Source organism: Pristis pectinata, chromosome 7 (assembly GCF_009764475.1).
Source record: "Pristis pectinata isolate sPriPec2 chromosome 7, sPriPec2.1.pri, whole genome shotgun sequence".
In the NCBI taxonomy this organism is placed as follows: domain Eukaryota; kingdom Metazoa; phylum Chordata; class Chondrichthyes; order Rhinopristiformes; family Pristidae; genus Pristis; species Pristis pectinata.
In genome coordinates, this window is record NC_067411.1 from 936,879 (window position 1) to 961,659 (window position 24,781).

The 24,781-nt window shown below is 43.1% G+C and overlaps 1 protein-coding gene across 1 annotated transcript in view; it reads left to right on the plus strand.

Annotated features, from left to right (window-relative positions):
* Window positions 1-21,225, plus strand: part of LOC127572471 (nipped-B-like protein) — a 469,472-nt gene extending 448,247 nt beyond the window's left edge. The window contains exons 38-42 of the mRNA XM_052019793.1: window positions 4,361-4,507; window positions 4,723-4,988; window positions 11,866-12,040; window positions 17,820-18,005; window positions 20,537-21,225. Of these exons, the coding sequence (XP_051875753.1) occupies window positions 4,361-4,507; window positions 4,723-4,988; window positions 11,866-12,040; window positions 17,820-18,005; window positions 20,537-20,902 (1,140 nt within the window). The 3' untranslated portion in view covers window positions 20,903-21,225. The remainder of the gene's footprint in view (window positions 1-4,360; window positions 4,508-4,722; window positions 4,989-11,865; window positions 12,041-17,819; window positions 18,006-20,536) is intronic.
* The last annotated feature ends 3,556 nt before the right edge of the window (window positions 21,226-24,781 follow it).

A 24,781-nucleotide genomic window follows, 5' to 3' on the forward strand; every position in this document is an offset into this window, starting at 1 on the left:
TAGATCCTCTGAGATGTTGATGCCCAGGAACTTGAAGCTGCTCACCCTTTCCACCACTGGCCCCTCAATGAAGACTGGTGTATGGTTTCCCGACTTCCCCTTCCTGAAGTCCGCAATCAATTCATTTTGATTAAGTGAAAAGACATTAGGAAATCAGCAATAATCTTCGATGTGTATTGTCAAAATTCATTATTAAAGAAAGAAAAGAGTTACAAGCATTGAGTGATTCATAAAAGTTTTGGATAACACGGGAATTAGACAGGATTCAAGAGAGTGCAATTATTAGACAAATGAGTTCAGGTTTCAGGCAGTTGGCCTGGGAGAGCAAGTACTAGAGGAATGGATCCCTGAAAGAACTAGAGTGACAACTTAAGTGTGATACATACATAGGAAAAGAAAACCTTGGGCTTCAAGCTATTGCAGTTTTTAAGCGGTGAGTTGACTAAGGTGGCTTGTAAAATCAAATGTTAAAGTTTGCTGATATTTAAGCAGTGATAAACATTTAAAGACAATTGCATATAAGAATAAAAATTCCACTGGAAAAGTGATCCCTCCTTGGCTAAATAGAGATTACTTTTGGCCATTAGATCTAAAGGTGAAACTGTCTAATAATTTTGAGGATGCTTAGACTAATAGATTTGAGGATGAGAGGTTTAGAAACCAACATTGGATGACAGAGATTGATAGAATATAGAACTTGAGAGTTTAAGGAGCGAGAGATATGAAAACAAATTGGAAGGGTTCAATGTAAATGTAAAAAGATAAAGGCAAAAGTAGATTTGGGTCATTAAGTGCAGAAGCAAGAGAAAATTGTATTATAGAATAGAGAAATGACTGAAAAATTAAACAAATATATTTGCAATAGAAAAGAGAAAAGAAAATACTGGAAGATGTAATTCTTGAATAGTTTCAGTGGACTGGAAGGTAGCTAATATAGACTGAAGTTCAAGGATGAGTTGCATTGCTGAGTTTATCTTGCTGATTGGACAAGGGTGTAATACTTGCAATCCTTCAGTGCTCTAGCACCAAACCCTTGCTCCACCCTGACCTCTTCACAATGAACTTAACCAGTTCTCTCCAGTTTTATGTTTCATGTCAATGATTTTACTTCTGTTGGCAATCAAAGGTATATCTGATCCAGACCTGGTGACCTATCTGCCTTAAGGATTTTCTAATAGCTCCCCTTCACCAATTTTTAGCCTATCCAATATCTCAACCCGCTTCTCTTTTTCTGTAATAAAACCAGAAAATGGTAGAAACACTCAGCAGGTCAGTCAGCATCTATGAAAAGAAAAACAGAGTTAATGTTTCGGGTTGAAGGCCATTCGTGACTGGGAAAGAGAGAAAACAAGTTAGCTTTAAGTTGCAGAGAAGGTGGGGGTTTGGGAGGGGATGAGGTTCACATAGGACAAAGGAAATATCTTTGAGGTGAAGCCAGAGTTGCCATGGTAAGTTGTAGAAGTCATTCATTTGATGGGTTAATGGAGGCAATTGGAGATAGAGAAAAAATGGCACTAATGCTATGGAATTAGAGCAGTTAGAGAGTGGAAATGCAGACAAAGGATGTGAAAAGGAGCTATATATGATATGCCCAGCAGGTCAGGCTGCGTTAATGGAGAAGGCATAGACAGCTCATAGTCTGAGTCATATAGAGAATTAAAGTGGCAGATAACAGAGATCTCTGAATCACCCTGCTGTTCAATGCAGCTAGTCTGCGCAGCAGTCACCCAATCTGTATTTGGTTTCTCCAGTGCAGAGGAAAATACATCATAAGATATCTTTATTAGTCACATGTACATCAAAACACACAGTGAAATGCATCTTTTGCGTAGAGTGTTCTGGGGGCAGCCCGCAAATGTCACTATGCTTCCAGCGCCAACATAGCATGCCCACAACTTCCTAACCCGTACGCCTTTGGAATTCTTAGTTTGAAACACAGATTGGAAGAAGTGCAAGTGAATCTCTTCTTCACCTGCAAGGATTGTTTGGGTCCCTGAATGGTGGGAAGGAAAGAGATTAAAAAAAAGGACAGAGCAAGGATAAAGTTCCCCTGGTCCTCACCTTTTAACCCACTGCATTCAATAAATCTTTATTCACAATTTCCACCAACTTCAAGTTTCCACATCTTCCCCTTCCAGCATTTAGAGTCACAGAGTCATACAGCATGGAAACTGCCTTTTCGGCCCAACTCATCCATGCCAACCAAGATTTCAAAGGCTCTATTCTCTTTGCAACTCCATTCTTCTGCCCACACCAACCACTCCCCTTCTTATTGCACAGGAGATGCTACATCTTTCCTTTTAATAAGAATGCAATATTTCCAAATCGGCTGATGGTGCAAGAGAGCTATAAGGCAGTGCAAAGTAGATGACAGGTGGTGTGTAATGCAGGAAAATGTGAGGCTGTCCTTTTAAGAGGCTGAACAGAAAAAACAGATGTTGAGAAACTAGTAAATGTGATTTTGGTGTGTACATAAAATTAGTAGGGTGCGCACCGAGTGCTGGTAAATGGGATTAGTATAGATATGTATTTGGTGGTCAGCATAGGCGTGGAGGCCAAGCAACCCGTTTCTGTGTTGTATGATTTTATGACTCTAAAGCAAAAAGTTAATAGCAAGTATTCAGGAAGGCAGGTTGTATTTCTTCTAATGCTTGTGAGTCTTTGGAACTCTCTAACCCAGAGAGCTATGAAGGAGGAGTCATTAAATACATTCAAGGCAGAGAAGAACAGACATTAAACCACAGGGGAGCTGAGGGGTATGGGGAGAGTGGGAGAAAGTGATGTTGAGACTAAGGTCAGATCATCCATGAGAGCTATGAAGGAGGAGTCATTAAATACATTCAAGGCAGAGAAGAACAGACATTAAACCACAGGGGAGCTGAGGGGTATGGGGAGAGTGGGAGAAAGTGATGTTGAGACTAAGGTCAGATCATCCATGATCTTACTGAATTTTGAAGCAAAGTCAAGGAACCAGTTAGCCTCATAGTGCTCTAGTATGTTATGGGACATTAGGCAGAAGCCCAAACGGTACTGTCAGTGAATATGAAAGACCTTACTGTGCTAAGCAGAGCAGGGAGGTTATTCTTGGTGTCCTGGCTAACAAATTTCCTTCGCTCATTACTTCTCAGATTGTTTACGTGATCATTTTCAATTACCAATGTCTGCTAACTGCACGTAGCTTAATTATGTTCCTTACAATAAAATAGTGACTTTAAAGTGCTTGGAATGTTCTGAAAGGCACTCTAGGTATGCAAGTCTTTCTATTGCAAGGGAGTTGGCATATAAGGCTAAGGAAGTGTTGCTGGATTGATGCAATGCATTTGGTTAGGCCACATCTGGAGTACTGTTCACAATTTTGCTATTACACATGTTGGTAATCTGAAATAAAAATAGAAAATCCTTGAAATGTTTAGCAATTCAGGCAGTTTGTGGGAAGAGGAAAATGCAGAATTTTTCATGTGAATGTCATCTCATTGAAAGTGAGAAAAGTGGAACAACAGGATTTAAGATGTAGATTAAGGATAAAAGGGAGAGGACTACAGAAAGGATGAATGGAATAATAAAGGTTCTGAAAATGCAAACTGAAAAAATAGAAAATGCTACAAATTCTCACGAACATGATTATTGAAGTACAGTAGCATAGGGATTAAGTGGCTGGAAAATTTTCCAGAGTCCTGTAGTATAGAACCAGAACAAAAATTCCAGTCCTTCCAAGGAAGCTGGGGAATTTAAATCTAAATAAATTTGGAATTGGAAAGTTAGCCTTGTGATCACCCTTTTTATATATTTTTTAAAAATGGTGCAGTCTGGCCTATATGTAACTCCGAACCGAAGTTCTATGATTGACTCTTAACTGCCCACTGAAATAGTCTAACCAGTCACTCAGTTTGGGAGACTAATTTATGAAAAATGAGTAGGTATAAGTGGAGGTGGAAGAGTGGACTGAAACATCATGGAGGGAGTGGTGCCTTTGGAATGCTGGGAGGAGAAGATGTGGGTGGTGGTGGCATCTCACTCATCATAGGGATAGCTCCCGAAGCCTCTGTTTTCTCAGGGTGCCACCTTTTGATGTACCCTGGGAATTCAGCACTCACCAGACATTTGGTTTCAAATTTTTGAAGCAGAATTTGAACACTGAGTATTCTGATCCAGAGTCACTTCTCCCATTATGTTGACTGCCTGTTCGGATGTAGAGTTTGCACAAATACTCTGGTGTTGAATAGCCTTGAACGCCAGCAGCTAATTTAATAAAAGGTTGTTTGTGGTGGAACAGGATATTGGAGGCGGGAGGTTCACAATGTTACTCAAGATGTAAAATGAGAATTTGAACCAGGTTAAACTTTGCTTTCCTCCTGTGTAGAAAACCGAGGTGAACCTGCTGCTGTACATAGCGGACAACTTGGCCTGTTTCCCTTTCCAGACGCAGGAGGAGCCTCTGTTTATTATGCATCACATTGATATTACACTTTCAGTCTCCGGAAGTAATCTGTTGCAGTCCTTCAGGGAGGTGAGTGTGATCTTTGGGGTCAGGAGCAAAAACCAGACCAGAAATTGAAATGATGTCTGAACTGATTGTTTTTGAAGATCCAAGCAGCGTTTTGAAGCAACTATTTATTGCATTTAATTCGGTAATACACCCCACAGTGGTTAACTGTATTAGAGTTGGACTATTTTAAAGCAGATGTTTAACAGTTTAATTTTTAAACCAACTGTGATTTTCAGTCTCTGTTGAAAGAAGCATTGCCGAAGGAAAAAGCATCTCCAAGTTCGGAAGACAGTGGGAGTGAGGATGAGTCACAGCGGCCTCGCAAGTCCAGGAAACGGTTCAACTCCGACTCAAGTGACGATGAAGATGATCTGGAAGATGTGCTCTCTCGGTTGCCTCCAGACTCAACCCCTCTCCTGGAATTTGTGAATGCTTCTCAGGGAATTCTGTTGTTGTTGGTCCTGAAGCAACATCTGAAGAATCTTTATGGCTTCTCAGACAGGTACAAGGAGAAGCTTATACACTGAACACAGCATACGTAGTCCTTCATTATGTCCTGTTCATTGTTCACCCAGATCTTGATTTCTACATAACCGAAATAGTCAGTAACTTCCCAGTTTATTCTTAGAGCCTTTCTTGAACAACAGAACTGCATTAGCTATCATAGAACAGTATGGCACAGAAACAGGCCCTTCGGCCCACCATGTTGTGCCAAACTAATTAAGTTAATGATGCCTAATTAAACTAATCCCTTCTGCCTGCACATGGTCCATATTCCTCCATTCTCTGCATATCAATGTGTCTATCCAAGAGCCCCTTAAACGCCTTTATCATATCTGCCTGCATTACCACTCCTGGCAGCACATTCCAGGCACCCACCACTCTGTGTAAAAAAAAGGTTTAACCCACATATCTCCTTTGAACTTACCCCCTCTCACCTTATAGAGTCATAGAGCAACACAGCACAGATACAGACCCTTCGGCCCAACCAATCCATGCCGACCACAGTGCCTACTCAGCTAGTCCCAATTTCCTGCATTCGGCTAATCTCCCACCAAGCCCCGCCCCTCCAAGTACCTAACCAAGTGCTTCTTTGGAAGAAGAAATAAACGGGCAGATTATTATCTAGATGGGGAGAAAATTCAAAGTACAGAAGTGCAAAGGGACTTGGGGGTCCTCGTACAGAATACCCTAAAGGTTAACCACCAGGTCAGATTGGCAGTAAAAAAAAAGCGAATGCTATGTTGGCATTCATTTCGAGAGGTATAACATATAAAAGTAAGGAAGTGTTGATGAGGCTCTGGGGCACTGGTGAGACCTCATTTGGTATGGGTATTGGTTTAATATTGTCACTTGTACCAAGGTACAGTGAAAAACGTGTCTTACGTACCAATCGTACAGGTCAATTCATTACACAGTGCAGTTACATTGAGTTAGTACAGAGTGCAATGATGTAGTACAGGTAAAAACAATAACAGTACAGAGTAAAGTGTCACAGCTACAGAGAAAGTGCAGTGCAATAAGGTGCAAGGTCACAACAAGGTAGATCATGAAGTCATAGTCCATCTCATTGTGTAAGGGAACAGTTCAATAGTCTTATCACAGTGGGGTAGAAGCTGTCCCTAAGTCCGGTGGTACGTGCCCTCAGGCTCTTGTACCTTCTACCTGATGGAAGAGAAGAGAAAATGTCCTGAGTGGGTGGGGTCTTTGATTATGCTGGCTGCTTCGCCAAGACAATGAGAGGTAAAGACACAGCTTTGGGCCCCTTATCTTAGAAAGGATGTGCTGATGTTGGAGAGGGTTCAGAAAAGATTTACAAGGATGATTCCCGGAATTAAAGGGCTTACATACGATGAGCGTTTGTTGGCTCTTGGATTGTACTCACTGGAGTACAGAAGAATGAGAGGGGACCTCATAGAAACATTTTGAATGTTGAAAGGACTGGATAAAGTAGATGTGGCTAAGCTGTTTCCCTTGGTGGCTGAGTCCAGGACTGGAGGACACAGTCTTAGAGTTAGAGGGTACCCGTTTAGAACAGAAATGAGGAGAAATTTCTTTAGCCAGAGGGTAGTGAATTTATGGAATTCGTTGTCACATATAGCTGTGGAGGCCCGATCACTGGGGGCGTTTAAGGAGTAGATAGATAGGTATCTAATTAGTCAAGGTATCAAGGGATATGGGGAAAAGACCGGAAATTGGGGCTAGATGGGAATAGTTTACTTTAGCTCATGGAACAGATTCGATGGGCCAAATGGCCTACTTCTGTTCCTTTGTCTTGTGATCTTATTAAATGATACTATTGTACCTGCCTGAACCATTTCGTCTCACAGTTCATTCCATATATTCACTCTCTGCATGAGCAAGTTGCCCCTCAGATCCCTTTTAAAGTTTTCCCCTCTCATCCTAAATCTATGCCCCCTAGGTTTGGACTACCCTACCCTGGGGAAAAGACGATTACCATCCACCTTATCTATGCTTCTCATAATTTTAAACATTTCTATAAGGTCGGCCCTCATTCTCCTATGTTTCAAGGAATAAAGATCTAGCCTGCCAACCTCTCCCTATAACTCAGGCCCTCTAGTCCTGGCAACATCCTTGTAAATCTTTTCTGCACTCTTTCCAGTTTAACCATGTCTTTCCTACAGCAGGGTGACCAAAACTGTACAGTTCTCCCAAGTGCAGCCTCACCAACAACTTATACAACTGCAACATAATGTTCCAATTCCTGTATTCAATGGACTAATAAAGGTCCTGACCTTAAATGCATGCCCTCTAGTATTAGACATTTTGACCCTGGGGAAAAAGATACCAGCTGTCTACTCTATCTGTGCCTCTCATAATCTTACAAAATTCTATCAGATCTCCCCTCAGCCTCCACCACTCCTGAGCAAACAACCCTAGTTTGTCCAACCTCTCCTTATAGCACAAGAAACAAAAGCAACTTTCCTCAGACACAGAGACCAAAACTGTGCACACTTCAAATGCAATTTCACCAAGGCCCTGTACAGCTGCAGCAAGGCATCCATGTTCCTGTACTCAAAGCCTTTTGCAATGAAGGCCAACATACCATTTGTCCTCATCACTACTACTGCACCTCAACAGTTACTTTCAGGGACATGTACAAGGACACCCAGGTCCTGTTGCAGCCCCCCCTTTCCCAGTCTATCACCATTCAAATAATTTGTCTTTCTGTTTTTTGAACCAAAATAGATAATCTCATTTATCCATGTTAAATTGAATCTGTCCACTCACCCAACTTATCTAAATCACACTGCAACATCTGCATCCTCCTCCCAACTCGCCTCCTTTCACAACTTTTTGTCATCTGTAAATTTGAAAATGTTTCATTTAAGTTTCCTCATCCAAATCATTTTGAGACAAAATGTAGAAAGTCCTTCCAGAGAAGGGGCTTCAGTTGACCTTGGGAAATGAAACCAGGCAGGTGGTGGAAGTGTGGGTTGTGGAACACTTTGTACCCAATGATCATAGGTAGTTATAGAAAGGATTAAGGTCAGTCCTCAAGTTTAAGGTTCTAAATTGGGGGAAGGCTGATTTCGATAGTGCAAGAGAGGACCTGGCAAGAGTAGACTGGGAGCAGATACTTGCAGTATCCTAAATCTTTTCATATGTATATTAGAAGCAAGAAGGTAGCTAATGAAAGAGTAGGTACCCTCAGGGACAAGAGCAGGATCCTAAATGAATACTTATCGGTATTCACCAGGGAGAAGGATGTGGAGGCTAGAGAGTTAAGAGAGAGATACCCTGATATTCTGGAGCACGTCTGTATCAGAAAGGAGGAAGTGTTAGAAATATTTGTGCACATTAGAACGTAGGACAGTACAGCACAGAAAAGGCCCTTCGGCCCACAATGTTGTGCCGACATAGCTAATCCCTTCTACCCACAGAATACCCATGTCCCTCCATTTTCCTCTCATTCATGTGCCCATCCAAGCCCCTCTTAAAAGCGCTCAATGAATTTGCCTCCACCACCCTATCAGGCAACGTGTTCCAGGCATTAGGGTGGATAAATTCCCTGGGTCTTTTAGGATCTATCCCAGGATACGAAGGGATGCAAGGGAGAAAATTGCTGGGGCTCTCACAGAGATTGTTGCATCTTTGTTAGCCACAGGTGAGGTACCAGAAGACTGGAGGATTGCTAATGTTGTCCCCTTGTTGAAGATTCTGAGGGACAAGATTTATGTTCACTTGGGAAGGCAGGGGCTGATTAGGAGTAGTTGACATGGTTTTGTGTAAGAGCATGTCTCACATCTGATTATGTTGAGAAGGTAATTAAGAAAATTGATGAAGGCAGCATGGTAGACGTGGTTTATGTGAACTTAAGTAAGGCTTTTGACAAGGTTCCACATTGTACACAGAAGGTTAGGGTACATGGCATCTGAGGCTTATTGGCAAACTGGATCCAGACAAGTTTGAGGTCATGCACTTTGAGAAGTCAAATTCTGGTAGGACATATAGTGTATACAGCAGGGAAGGTTGATGTACAGGGAGAACATGGGGTGCGAGTCATAGCTCACTAAAAATGGCAACCCAGTTGGATAGGGTAATAATAAAGGCATTTTCTGTGCTTGCCTTCATAAACTGAGGCATTATGTACAAGGGCTGGGATGTCAGGTTGCAGCTGTGCAAAACATCGGTTAGACCACACTTGAAGTATTGTGTAGAGTTCAGGTCGCCACACTACAGGAAGGATGTGGTAGCAACAGATGTTCACCAGGACGTTGCCTGGAATTGAGGGTTGTAGTTTTAAGGAGAGTTTGGATAGGCTGGGTTTATTCTAACCTGTACATAGAAGGCTTAGGGGTGACCTGATAGAGGTTTATAAAATTAGCGGGGTATAGATAAGATAGGGTCTTTTTTTTCCAGGTCAGGGGAGTCCAGAACTAGAGGGCACAAGTTTAAGGTGAGAGGGGAGAAGTTTAAAGATCTGAGGGATAAGTTTTTCACACAGAGGGTGGTTGTTATCTGAAATGACCTTCCAGAGGAGGTGGTGGAGGCAGAAACAGTTACACCATTTAAAATGCATTTGGAAAGGTACTTAGGTAGGAAGGCTGAAGAGGGATATGGGCCTAATGCAGGTAGATGGGATTAGCCTAAATATGCATTGCTGTCAGCATGGACTAGGTGGGCTAAAAGGACCCATTTCTGTACTGTACAGTTCTGTGAACAAGGGCAGGTGATTGGGAATCTGAGCTCAAAGTTCTGTGAGAGATACAAAATGAATGTTACAGAACAAGAAACTGCTGAAGCCACAAGAAGGCATCTGTCCACATTCCTGTTAACCTTGCATTTACCCTGCTGTAGGGCACAGAAGAAACCGGAGGTACTCAATCTTACTGTAGAGGTTTCTCCCGACATTCACAAGACTTCATTCTCAACCTTACCCACCACCAATGAAAGCATGACTTCCGATTAACCTCATGAGCACTGTAATCAAAAATATTTCTTCTGAGTTCAATCATCTGTTTTGAAATAAGACAAGAATTCTAACAGCTCACACACCAACTACTCTTGCTATCCTGAGACTCCACCCATGGTAATACAAGTTCTTCAGACTGTGGTTTTCATTTTTAAATTTGAACAATCCACATTATTCACCACAAGCCGAGGCATTGAATTGGGATGTTATATTACAGTGTACAAAATGTTGGTTAGGCCACACTTGGAGTATTGTGTGCAATTCTGGTCTCTAAACTATAGGAAGGATGTGATTTAAGCTAGAGAGGGTGCAGAAAACATTCGCAAGGATGTTGAATGGTTTGGAGGGTTTGAGTTATCAAGAGAAATTGGATAAACTAGATCTGTTTTTCTGGAGCAAAGGAAGCTGAGAAGAGATGTGATAAAGGTATATAAATTAAGAGAAGCATAGATGGGGTAGATAGTCACTGTCTATTTCCCATCCAGGGGTGTCTAAAACTAGAGGGCATAGGCTTAAGGTGAGAGGGAGGAGGTTTAAAGAGATTGGTATCAGGAATGAGCTGCTAGAGATGGTGGAGGCAGGAACAGTAACAATAATTAAGAGACATCAAGACAGGTACTTGAATGTGCAAGGCACAGATGGATATGGAATTAATGCAGGCAAGTGGGATTAATGTAGGTAAGCATATAGTCGGCATAGAGGTAGTGGGCCATAGGGCCTGTTTTTACGTATAGAACTCTGACTCTAAACACTTAAAACATAGAATAGTTCAGCACAGGAACTGGCCCTTTGGTCCACAATGTTCTGCCAAACTAAGTAAACTAGTAATAAAAGTTTATTAAACTAGTCCCTTCTGCCTACACTAGTCCATATCCCTCCATTCTCTGCACATTCATGTGCCTAAGAGTTTCTTGAATGCCTCCACTATCCCCCCTGGCAGCACATTCCAGGCACCCACTACTCTCTGTGTAAAAAAAAAAACTTGTCCCACGCATCTCCTTTCAATTTACCCCACCCCCCCTTCACCTGAAATGCATGCCCTCTAGTATTAGACATTTTGACCCTGGGAAACAAATACCGGCTCTCTACTGCATGTATGCCTCTCTTAATCTTATAAACTTATATCAGGACTCCCCTCAGCCTCCATCGCTCCAGAGAAAGCAACACAAGTTTGTCCAACCTCTCCTCATAGCACAACCTCCAAGCAGTGTCCTGATAAACCTCTTCTGCAACCTCTTCAAAGCCTCCTATAATGGGGCAACCAGAACTGAATGCAATACTCCAGATGTGGCCTGACCAGAGTTTTATAAAGTTGCAACATAACAATGCCTTGACTAATAAAGGCAAGTACGCCATACGCTTTCTTTACCACCATATCAACTTGTGCAGTCCCTTTCAAGGAGCTATGGACTTGGACCCCAACAGCCCTTTGTACATCATAGTGTCAAGGGTCTTGCCCCTAACTGTGCACTGTACCTTTACATTTGATCTCCCAAACTTGCACATAAATTTCTTTCCCAAAGGCTTTCTGCTGAAAAATAGCCAGTAAATCCTGGTTTGCCTAACCTCTCTCTTTCGCTGCTTTCCATCCGATCAGCACTGGACAGTGGTAGAAATTGTAGTGTATGTGTGGTTGTGGTCACTGGGGAAACCATTCTTAACCTAACTTATCTGAAAGTGTGTCTCTAATCTGAGAAATTTAATTTCCATTGAAAAATATAAGGAGTCAGAAATACCCCAATCTGCAATTTATGTCATGACTTTCCCAAACTGTTGTGAATGTCCAATCGAATTCCTGTTTCATTTGTACTGTTGTCCACTTATTGTTATTAATCTTCAATAAATCATCTTACCATGTTGTCAAGAATGATTCTCATTCCTTAGGCTTTAAGCCTTCATCTATAAGTCCCTGTTCAACAGTTTTATCTGTTTCATTCTCCAGTAAAATCCAAAAGTATTCTCCATCTGAATCTGCTAAAGTGTACGACAAAGCAGTGAACAGGAAATCAGGAGTGCACTTTAACCCCAGGCAGACGCTGGATTTCCTGAGGAATGGAGTAGGACATGCCGAGATCACAGAATCAGTGAAGAGGAGTATCGTCAAACAATACTTAGACGTAAGCTGCATTTTTTTTTGGTAATGTCAACGTTGCAGCATAAAGACATTGTTCTTGTGACCAGTAGATTTAATTGGTCACTGGTGCTCTCTGTCCTGTGAAAAGCAAGCCAAGTGCAGGAACAAGATGGGCAACCACAAAGTCAAGGGTGGATTCTGTGTGGCTGAAAAATGGGAGACCACTACCTTGTACTTAAAATCATAAACTGAAGCCACTAATCCACTTTTTGACCTTGAGAATCTTGCCTCAAAGCAGTTGTCAAGACAATAAACTCCACTTGACTTGACATGCACAGTACAATGAAAAGCTTACTTTCAGCAGCATCACAGGCACATATGTACAGACAACATAGAATATAAATTATACATAAAAATTATACCATACAGTGAAAATAAACTGCGCAAAAGAAGACAGTGCAAAAAAAAAGAAAGACTATGGTGGAACTTGCTGTGGGGATCTAATACATTAATAAGATAAATGGAATCAATGGCTAGAGTCACTGAACTGCTGGACAGAAATTATCCCAAGACCTGTCAGCCTAGGTAGGCTGTCATTCAAGATCCAAAACATTCCTGTGCAGAGATTCCAGTCATTTCCAACAAACCTGAGCTTTCAGAGATTCCATCAAATGGTGATCACAACTCCTGAAGTTTTAAGATAGCTGTGAATGAGGATAAGTATGGACCTTGCTGGAAGGTATTAAATTGGAGCAGGGCAAATTAGGCAGGAACAAGGGAGGGTTAATTGGAACAGCTGTTTTTGGGCAAGTCCACATCTGACATGTAGAGGATGCTTAAAGACCAACTGCTCAGAGTACAGGACAGATATGTTCCAGTAAGAAAGAAGACCAAGAATGAAGGGAACTTAACGTTGTGAATTAGATAAAGAAGAAAAAGAGAGCATATATAAGGTTTAGGAAGCTAAAATCGAACAGGGCCCTGAGGGTTATAAAGAAGCCAGAAAAGAACTCAAGAAGGATCTTTGAGAGCCAGGAGGGGCCATGAAAAGTCCTTGGCAAGTAGGATTAAAGAGAATCCCAAGGCATTCTATTACAAACATCAAGAGCAAGAGGATAACTAGGGAGAGAGTAGGACCACTTGAAGATAAAGGAGGGAGCATGTGCTTGGAGGCAGAGGATGTGGACAAGGTACAAAATGAGTCCTAATTTCATCTCCAAACTCCTGAACCCGGGACTCAACACCTCCCTTTGCAACTGGATCCTTGACTTCTTGACCAACAGACCGCAATCAATAAGGATAGGCAGCAACACCTTCGCCACAATTGTCCTCAACACAAGTGCCTCACAAAGCTGCATCCTCAGCCCCTACTCTACTCCCTATACATTCACAACTGGGCTAACTCCATCTACAAGTTTGCAGGTGACACCACTATAGTGGGCCGAATCTCAAATTTCACTCTAACAGGAACATATTAGCCCTGAACTCTTCCTATCTTACTTTTACTACAATCTACCTCATTATGACCTTGCACCTTGCTGTCTGCCTGCACTGCACTTTCTCTGTAACTGTAACACTTTATTCTGTATTCTGTTATTGTTTGACCTTGTACTACCTCAATGCACTATGAAATGAATTGATCTGTATGGACAGTATACAAAACAAGTTTTTCACTGTACCTCAGTACATGTTACAATAATAAACTAATTTATCAACTTAAAAGCTTCCCACTTGCCAGACATCCTTTTACCTTCTGACAGTCTCTCAATTCACTTATGTTGAAGTAACTTGTGCTGTTGATAAAGGGGAACCAGTAGATGTTCTTTATTTAGATTCCCAGAAAGCATTTGATAAGGTGACACATCAGAGGTTATTGTGGAAAATAAAATTTGAGTGATGCAGAAAGCAATGCATTGCTGTCGATAGGTTCTTTAACTAACATGAAACGGAGAGAGGACAGAAATAGGTCTTTGGAGACACAAGAGACTGCAGGTGCTGGAATCTGGAGCAAAAAACAAACTGCTGGAGGAACTCAGCGGGTCAGGCAGCGTCTATGGAGGGAAATGGACAGTCGATGTTTCAAATTGAAACCCTTCATCTGGACTGCAAGAGTAGAGGGGAGTTGGCCAGAATAAAGTGAGGGTGAGGGGGAGGCAAGAGCTGTTCGTCAAGTGATAGGTAGATCCAGGTGAGGAGGAGCGATAGGCAGATGGAGGAGAGAAGAGTGGAAATAATGACAGGCTGGGAGGTGAAGGTGGAAGTGACAAAGGGCTGCAGGAGGTAGAATTTGATAAGAAAGGAACGCACTGCCGGCAGAGGTTGTGGGGGCAGATACATTAGGGACATTTAAGAGACTCTTAGGTAGGCACACAAATGATAGAGAAATGGAGGGCTATGTGGGAGGGAAGGGTTAGATAGATATTAGAGCAGGATAAAATGTCGGCACAACATTGTGGGCCAAAGGGCCTGTACTGTGCTGTAATGTTCTGTGTTCTGAAGGAAGGAGGACCATGGAATCGATTAAGGGAGGTGGGGAGAGGACAAATGGTATTGGTGTAGGAAGGGAAAGAAACAGAGTGATGGGAGGGGTGTGCAGTGAGTGTAGGAGAAACTGGGTAGGTCAGGAGGAGAGAAAAAGGAAAGAGGCAGGCAAGTTATCTGAAATTAGAGAATTCAGTATTCATACCCAGACAGAATATAAAGTGCTGTTCCTCTAGTCTGCATTTAGCCTCACCCTGGCAGTGGAGGAGGCCAAGGACAAACAAGTCAGAATGGGAGGAAGAATTAACATGGCTGGCAACTAGGACATCCAGGCAGCCACAGTAGACGGAACACAGGTGCTCAGCAAAGTGGTCACTTAGCCTGTGATCATCTCACCAATGTAGAAAGGGCCACATCAAGAGCACTGAATGCAATAAACAATGGATCTTTTTTCTGTTTGGTAAGGTGTAACGAGTGGTGTCTAATACTATAACCCTATTATCGTTACATCCCTCTACACACAGCAGTGTTGACACCTTTTTTGTTTCTAATCTCTATCCATGTGGCCTCGTTTGGGGAGCCTTCTAGGATATTGTTATAGAGGTCCTCCAGAAGGGCCCTTTCCTGGTAGAGGTTTATAAAATTATGAGGGGCACAGATAGGGTAAATAGTCTTTTTCTGAAGGTGGAGGAGTCTAGAACTAGAGGATATAGGTGAGAGGGGAGAAGCTTAAGGTACGTCTGAGGGTGTTTTTCACACAGAGGTTGGTGGATACATGCAATGAGCTACCAGAGGAAGTGGTAGAGGTGGGTACAATTACAATGTTTAAGAGGCATTTGGATAGGTACTTGGATAGGAAAGGAGTAGAGATACAGGCCTAATGGGGCAAGCAGACAGTGTAGATAACCATCATAGTTGGTATGGACAAGTTGGGCCAGTAGGCCTGTTTCTGTGCTGTACAGCTCTATGACTCAATGATATCCTCCCTCAATACTGAAGAAATGCATTCCTTAATTAATAGTGTAATGCCTCTCCCTCTTTTACTTGACCTCTATCTCACCTGAAAATTCTATACCCTGGGATACTGTTGCCAGTCCTGCCCATCCTTCAACCATGTGCCAGTGAAGGCAACAATATTGTTAACCCCTGTGTTAATTAAATTTGATTTCATCTACCTTACTTGTTGGACTCCTTGCATTAAAATAAATGCAATTTAGCTTTGTATTCCCCTCGTACATTTACCCTGCTCTGCCTACAGGACTTGCTAACTATTTCTCCTCTAGATGACTGTACGTCTGATTTCCCCCATCCCCTGCCCCAACCTTCCCCAACAGCACCAGCAAGGATGTTGATCCCACTCTGGTTAAGGTGTAACCCATCCTGCCTGAACAGATCTCACCTTCCCCACAAACGATCCCAATGATCCAGGAATCAAAAGCCCATCCCTCTGCACCATTGCTTCATCCATGCATTCCTTGCATTCATCTGACCTATCCTTCTATTCCTATACTCACCAGTTCATGGCACCAGAAGCAGACCAGAGATTACAATCTTTGAGATCCTGCTCTTTAAATGGCTACCTAGCACCCTAAGCTTACATTGCAGTACCTCATCCCTTCTCCTACCTATGTCATTCGTACCAACAACCACTGGCTATTCACCCTCCCCCTTCAGAATATCCTGCAGCTGCTTTGAGATATCTCCTTGACCCATAGAGGCACCATACCATCCTGGAGACACAAAAGAGTCTGTAGATGCTGGAATCCAGAATGCTGGGCCAAAACATTGAGTATCCTTTCACCTTCACAGATGCTGCTTGACCCACTGAACCTCCAGCAGTTTGTTTTTGCTCCAGATACCATCCTGGAGCCTCTTCGTAGCTGCAGGAATGTAGGGAGGTTATGCCCCAGTGGCATAGGACATTGGTGAGACCATGCCTGGAGTACTGTGTACAATATTGCTCTCCTTATTTAAGGAAGAATGTTAATGTGTTGAAAGGTTTTAAGAATCATAAAATTGTACGGCACAAAAGTGAGCCCTTTTGGCCCACCTTCTCCACGCCAACCTGAATGCCTTTCAATGCTAATCCCATTTGCCTGTATTAAACCCATATCCCTAGCTTATCCTTCAAAGTACATGTCCAAATGTTGTCATTGTATCTGTCTTCACCACGTCCTGTCTCCTGGTCCTTCCATATACCCACCATCCTCTGTGTGGAAAAACATGTCCCTCAGATCTTTAAGTTTATCCCCTCTCACCTTAAACCTTTGCCCTCTAGTTCTAGACTCCCTTACCCTGGGAAAAAGACTGTCTTTCTATGCTGTGTCTCTCATAATTTTATAAACCTGGGGATTTTGAATTCAGCTCATAAAATAAGTGTGGAATTGTTAAAAATTGCCATTTTCAGCATTGGTAACCCTGAAGCTTTCAGATTTCTGCAGTTTTCCATCTGACCTTTCCCATCAAAGATCGTGCTCTCTGTGTGCAGTCTGTACGTGACCCCAGATCTACCCATGTGATTGCCCCTTAATCGTTTCTTCATTTCTGGGGCAGTTAGGGATGGGCAATAAATGCTGACATTGTGAACAATGTCTGGGTCCAATACAGAAGGCAAATGGCCATTTGTTGCAAAGAGGTTGGGGTACGATCGTCAAGAAGCCTCCCTGAGAGGCGTTGGTGCAACCTCACTGGGCAGTCCTTGTCTCCATATCTATCTGTCTGGTATCAGAGCGGCACAGGTTCCTAGATTGGCTCCTGAGATAAAGTAGTTGTCCTAGGAAGAGATTCTGTAGTTTAGCCTTGTTGTCTGGAGTTTAGAAGAGTAAGAGGTGATCTCATTAAACCGTAGAGGAATCTGAGTGATTGACAGGGTTGATAATATTTGTTCTTTCTATTGGATCTCAAGCCAAGGAGTTGTTTAGGGCTGAAATAACAAGAATTGTCTTCATCCAAAGGGTTGTAATTCCTCAAAATCCTCTGCCTCAGCTGTTCAGTCATTGAGTATAGTCAAGGCTGAGACCAGTGGATTAGAAGAGGTGGGGACTAAGCCAATGGTGGATGAGACACAAGATCAGCTTGATCTTATTGAATGATAGAGCAGTCTCCTCAGCTCCTATTTTTCATATGTCCTCTCTAGTCCTATAGAAACGTATCTCTTCACTGCATTAATTTCAGCTGCCTTGTGTCTGCCCAATTTGCTAGTCTGTTTCTGTCTGCTTCAAGTCCATTACTGTCCTCCTCACTGTACATCAGCAGTGTTTGAAATGATGTCCTATGAAGCCAGACTGGGCTCGTTGATTCCCGTAATATTCATTGATCTGTTCCTGTTGACCCTCTTTCAGTTCAAAACACTGATGGAACACCTGGATCCAGATGAAGAGGATGAGGATGGGGAGGTGTCTGCCAGCACAGCTGCCCGAAACAAGGCAATCAACGCACTGCTGGGAGGCAGTAGCCCGAAAAACAATGCGGAAACAGATGATGAGGAGAGTGACGGCGAGGAGCGAGTAGGTGGAGGCATTGCAGGGGTAAGAGAGTGGGCATGAGTGGCATTGCTGATATTTGCCAGCTGTTAAATCACGTCAAAAATAGATTCATCCTTTTGAATTGAAATTCTGCTCATTCACAATGTTTTAAGTTTACTCGCCCATATTAAAGAAAACAACAGAGACTCTAGGGCTGTCTAGCTGCAAGAACTGAAATTCTGAAATCAAAGCAGAAAACAGATCAGTCTTGTGTTGCTGTGAGGTGGGATGGCCATCTCTGTATATGCACCTGCATATTCCCAGCACTTTTAGAGTGACCCACACTGGTGGTGTCTCCTCTCATGGCTGCTTGGAGATGTTTCCAGAACTTTCTCTCTTGGCTTTGGTTGTACTTAGAAGATTTTGGACCTTCTACTCGTGTGGAAACTTTGTATGGCAACCTTAAGTTTGTTAATCGGAGCCCAGATGGCTAGCCACCAGTCCCCTCCAGTGCTGTGGTGCAAAGCACTCTTCACCATCCTTATTTATTCCTGCTGCTAACCAAATTCATTAGTATTTGCATTAGAAGCAGGCTACTCCTCTCATCACTAATGGTCAGAGATTGAGTAGTCCAGGATTGTACTTTAGAACGTTAAGAAGAAAGAGAGAAACTTACAACATTTCTACAGGGCTCAACAGGCTGGATGTGGAGATGAATTTTCCCCTGGCTGAGAGGTCCAGAACCACGACATATTGTCTCAGAATCAGGAGTCAGTCATTCCAGACGGAGGGGAAGAGAAATTGCTTCACTTAGAGGGTGGTGAGCCTTGGAATTTTCTGCACCAAAGGGCTGTGGAGGTTCAATGGTTTCTGGGTATTTGGGACTCAAGGAATGTGGGGATAGACAGGCATTGAGGCCAAAGTTCAGCTCTGATTTTGATAGTGGAGGATCAAGCTCAAAGTTCTTATGTTCCTTCCTACCCAGACTATGTGGACCAAAGGTTTGGGCAACTCCAGGTCTGTGGTCACAGGACCATGTGTTGTGGTTGTACAAGACTCTGACTATCTACCTTGTCTCTGCCTGTCATACTTTTATATCGATCAGGTTGTCCCTCAGACCCCAGTGAAAACAACCCATTTCATCCAACCTCTCCTTGTAGCTAATCCTCTCTAATTAAGGCAATATCCTGGTGAACCTCTACACATTCTCCAAAGGCAATACTCTACACTTCTCAGCTCCTGTCTAATGCTGTTGTAATTAGTCTTTTACTAATTTAGCACTCAGCTCCCCCCCCCCCCCCCCGCCGCAGACAAGGACCTGTCTCATCCTTATCCATAACTGTCTGAAAACATACGGAGTTATCATCGCTTTTCCCAAAATTCTCTCCCATTGATGAAACCCCAATCTCCTGGCCAGGCTCATTTCCCAATACAAAGCCTGGTGTGGCCTCTTCCCTGCTTGGACTAATCACACATTGTGTCAAGGAACCCTTCTGAATGCACCTAACAAATTCTGCCCCAACTAAGCCTCTTGCACTAAGGAAGTCCCGGTCAATATTGAGGAAGTTAAAGTCACCAACTACAACAACCCTGTTGTTTTAATATCTTTCCATAATCTGCCTACATAGCAGTGCCTATTGGGAGATCTATACCATAACCTCATCAGAGTGATCACACCTTTCTTATTCCTGAGCTCCACCCACACTGCCTCAGTGGATGAGCCCTCCAGTACGTCCTCTCTGAATGCAGCTGTGACATTCCCCCTGATCAATAGTGCAACTCCCCCACCTCTTTTACCTCGCTTTCTACCCTATCTGAAACATCTAAACCCTGGAATGTTGAGCTGCCAATTCTACCCTTAGCTCCCTGTTATTTGCCTGCAGGACCTCATTTTTCTTTCTACTTGTAGTAAGGACCATGACTTATGGATTCCCTCTTCCCAGCCTCTGCAGGGATATCCTTGACCCTGACTCCAGAGAGGCAACACACCATCCTGGAATCATGTCTGTGCCCCCCAACATCAAACCATCGAATCTGCTATCAGAGTAGCTCTCCTGTCCTTCATAGAACATAGAACAGGATGGCACAGGAACCCTCCTACCCTGATCCTGTTCAATTGAATCACCCTCCAGCCGTGGAATTGACTCTGGCTGAACTCCCTAGAAGAACATCCAGTATTCAGAGGCTCCTGTTTTAATTCTCTCATCCACACTCAGCCGCCTGTAACCGTTCAGCTGTATTCTCATCCACACACAGTCGCCTGTAATCGTTCGGGTGTATTATTCTCATCCACACACAGTCATCTGTAACCGTTAGAGTGTATTATTCTCATCCACACACAGTCGCCTGTAATCGTTCAGATGTATTATTCTCATCTTAACCGTTAGAGTGTATTATTCTCATCACACACAGTCGCCTGTAATCGTTCAGGTGTATTATTCTCATCCACACAGTCATCTGTAACCGTTAGAGTGTATTATTCTCATCACACACAGTCGCCTGTAATCGTTCGGGTGTATTATTCTCATCCACACACAGTTGCCTCTCCCTTTCATGATGGTTGCTTGTTAATCACTCTTCCAAATTTTTGCCAGGCCACCAGAAGGTCGAAGCGACTGTCGGACGCTGGGGACCTGGGCGCTCAGATGCACGAGGCTGTGGAAGTGATGGATGTGATTGCCATTTGCTGCCCGAAGTATAAAGACAGGCCTCAGATTGCCAGAGTTGTGGAAAAGACCAGCAGTGGTTTCAGTGTACATTGGATGGCTGGTTCATACAGCGGTTCTTGGACAGAGGCTAAGCGGAGAGAGGGCCGCAAGCTGGTGCCTTGGGTTGACAGTATCAAAGAGACGGACATCATTTACAAGAAAATAGCCCTGACAAGTGCAAATAAGCTGACTAACAAAGTTGTTCAGACTCTACGGTCGCTGTATGCAGCAAAGGAAGGCTCTTCCTGCTAACACGACTAACACTGCAGCCAAACACAGCAGTGAGGAGAATAAACTTGGGGCTAAAAGACCACATTCTGGCAACACTTACACATCGGATGGTTTCACAGTTGGAGTAACTCTGTACTGAGATCCACACACAGAACAGATGGAGACAGGCGAAAGGAAGGAATGATTGTCAGATACCATTTTCCCGTGGGAGCTTCCTTCGCTGTTGTACAGCCAAATCTTCTCGATTGATTTTAAACTCCCACTGTATTATAGTTTAACAAAACAAAAATTGTTTATATCTTGGAAAAAGAATTCTGTTTAAAAATAAAAGTTAAGTGAATGTTGGAATTTAGTCTGTTAATGTTCTTAATAAAGTGTTCTTGGAGTTTAACCTAGCAGCGATGGCTTTCTTTAGTGTAGAAGTTCCAGAGAGAAGTTATTTTACAGGATGTACAATGCCAGACTGTGCTGGATATAATTTATTCTAATGAAAGCATGCAGTATCTGTGACCTACACAGGAGGAGATTTTATTTGATTTTTTTTTTGTTTTGTAAATGTAGATTTTAAATGTATTAGGGTCACTCGGGCAAAACAAGAAAAAGGGATCCCCAGCAAAAACAACTGGCGGAACAAATACTGCAATAAATTTTTTACCTCTCTTTGTTACCTGTCTGTTTCCAGTTGGTTGTGTTTTTCATGTCAAGTGGATGTGCTGGAGGTTTGCATTTCCTCAGTGCTGGTGAGAAATTCTGCAGCGAAAGCTGAACTCTCAGGGTTGTTTATTAGTCCACTTCCTGTACAAAAATGTTCCATCGTCCTGTTGTTAAAATGATCCCCACCAAAGTGCACCAGGTTGAAAGCATTTTGGATTTAATAAGCAGTGGGTGAGGAAATTGGAACCTTTGCACATCTCATTTTATGAGCACAGTAGATATTAACATAATGTTTGCTCTTCAGGCAGGCGCTGTGTCTCAGCGAGTCTCAGCTCTGCCATTGTCGGGACCAGTGTGTGATTCTCAGTGCGGACTCAGCCCAAGCACTGTCACACTGCTGCTGGACTGCTTCAGTGTGGAGAGAAATTCTGTTAGTAGCAGTGGGATGAATGGGAAGACCTTCCTCATCCTACCTCCCTCTGTGTCCTTGACAAAGTTCTGATGACATAGAATAGTTACAGCACACAAGGCGATTCGGTCCATCATGTCCCTGCAGCTCTCTAGCAGAGCATCTGGCCACACCCAGCCCTTTCTGCATAGCCTTGCATGTTTTTCCTCGTCCTTTATTTATCCACTTTTCTCTTAAAGGCCACAATGGAACCTGCCCCCACCCCACCATATTTGCGGTACTGCAGCCAGATTCCAACCACATGCAACATAACACTATGAATGTCCTTCCCTTTGATGCCTGTGACCTCTAGTCCTTAACCCCTCCACTAACCACTCTCTCCACAAGTACATCTGCTTTCATCAGATCTCACCCTTCTCCAAAGAAATGTTCCAGCCCTGCTAATCTATCCTTTAGCTGTAGTTGATCATCCTAGCAACTGTAAACCTCCTGTGAACTCTCTCCAATGCTCACACATCCTTCCCATAATGTGGTCAGAAGTGAACACATTACTCCCGCTGAAGCTGGGCCAGTGCTTTATAAAGGTTCAGTATGACTTCCTGCTTTTATACTATATCGATAAAGCCCAGGATTGTGTTTGCTTTATTAACCGCTTTCTCAACTTGCCCTGCCACTGTCAATGACTTGTGCACCCACACCCTTGATCCCTCTGTTTTTGCACCCCTCTTAGAATTGTCCTAATACATTCTTTCTTCCTAGCAAAGTGCATCACATTGTACACTTTATTCTGCTGCAGTTCACAATGCTGCCAAGATTGAGTTGGATTTATTTCATTTTTATATTCCCTCGGGGTAATGAATATCACTGAGGTCAAGCAAATGCCACATGACAATAGTTAGGGTAAGCTGAACATCAAATGAAAATCACACAAAGGCTGGAAATCTAAAGTAAAAAAACTTACAACTTGGTCAGTGGGCCAAGAAATGGCAGATGGAATTTAACTGAGTGAGGGAACACTAATCAGATCCGTTGGCATCTGTGGAGAGAGGAATCATTCAACTCAATGATTTTCCATTATGGAATCGTTGAATTTTTTAGTCATCGTGTCCACATTGGCCAAGAAAGAGCTAATGCCACTTTTGGGTTTTTGTTCATAGACCTGCAGGTCATAACAAGGCAAACACTCGTCCTGCAACTAAATGTGGGCTTTCTGTTTCATGGGCAACTCTTGAGTAAAAAAAAACTTTATTGCAAATTAATGCTCCCCTCAAGTCCATTTGCCTTAGCAGGACCTACCTGCATTTGGAAAGGCAAGAGTCTATTAGGGATAGTCAGCATAGCTTTGTGTGTGGAAAATCATGTTAAATGAATTTAATTGAGCTTTCTGAAAAGGAGATCAAGAGGATTGATGAGGGCAGGGCAGTGGGCGTTGGCTACATGGACTTCATCAAGGCCTCTGGCAAGCTCCTGCATGGTAGGCTAGTTTGGAAGATTAGATCGTATGGGATCCAGGGTGAGCTAGCCAATCAAATATAAAATCAACCTAGTGGAGAGCTTATTCAGATTAGAGGTGCTGGGTCCACTGGGGGTTGTCATGATTTGGGTGAGAGTGTTAATGCATGGTTAGGTTACAGATGACACCAAAATTGGTGATATACTCAACAGTGAAGAAAGTTATTTAAGCTTACAATTCGGCCAGTGGGCCAAGAGATGGCAGATGGAACTTAACTCAGGTGTGTGATCTGTTGCATTTTGGGAAGTTAAACCAGGGTAGGACTTGCACAGTGGCAGGGCCCTGGGGAGTGTTGTAGAACAGAGAGACCTTGGAATATATGTGCATAGTTTCCTGAAAGTGATGACCCAGTGACCAGGTGTATTGCCATGCTTGCCTTCATCAGCCGTGGCATAGAGTACAAGAACTGCAACATCATGTTACAACTTACAAGACATTGATGAGACTGCACTCGGGGTGTTCTGTGCAATTCTGGTTGCCTAGCTATAGGAAATGTCACTAAATTGGAAAAGGTGCAGAAAAGATTCACAAGGATGGCTAAGTTATAAGGGGCTGGATAGGCTGGGGCTGTTTACCCTAGAGTGTAGGAGTCTGGGGGGGTGACCTTATACAGGTTTGTAAAATCATGAGGGGCATAGATAAGGTCACAGTCTTTTTCCCAGAATGAAGGCATAGGTTTAAGGTGAGAAATTTAAAGGGGATCTGAGGAGCAAGCTTTTTAGTTAGAGGGTGGTGGGTATGTGGAATGAGCTGCTGTGTGAGTACTGCGTGCAGTTCTGGTCACCAGGATGGAGACGCAGTAGACTGCAGATGCTGGAAACTGGAGGAATTCAGCAAGTCCAGGTGAAGGTTCTTGACCCGAAACATCAACTGTCCGTTTCCCCCCACAGATGCCGCCTGGCCCACTGAGTTCCTCCAGCATCTTGTTTGATCCTCTGGTCACCAAGATATTGGAAAGATGTGATAGCGCTAGAGAAGGTGCAGAGGATGATGCCTGGGATGGAACAGTTCAGTTATGAAGACAGATCGGGTGTGTTCTCTCTGGAGTGGAGGGGGTTAAGAGGGGACATGATTTGAGGTATATTCAACAAGGTTCCTCATGGGAGGCTCATCCTGAAGATTAAGATGCATGGGATCCACGGTCACATGGCCTTTTGGATTCGGAATTGGTTTGCCCATAGAAGACAGAGGGTAGAGGTCAATGGGACTTACTCTGGCTGGAGGTCCATGACTAGTGGTGTTCTGCAGGGATCCATACTGGGACTTCTGTCATTTGTAATAAATGATTTGGGTGGAAAAGCAGATGGGTGGGTTAGTACGTTTG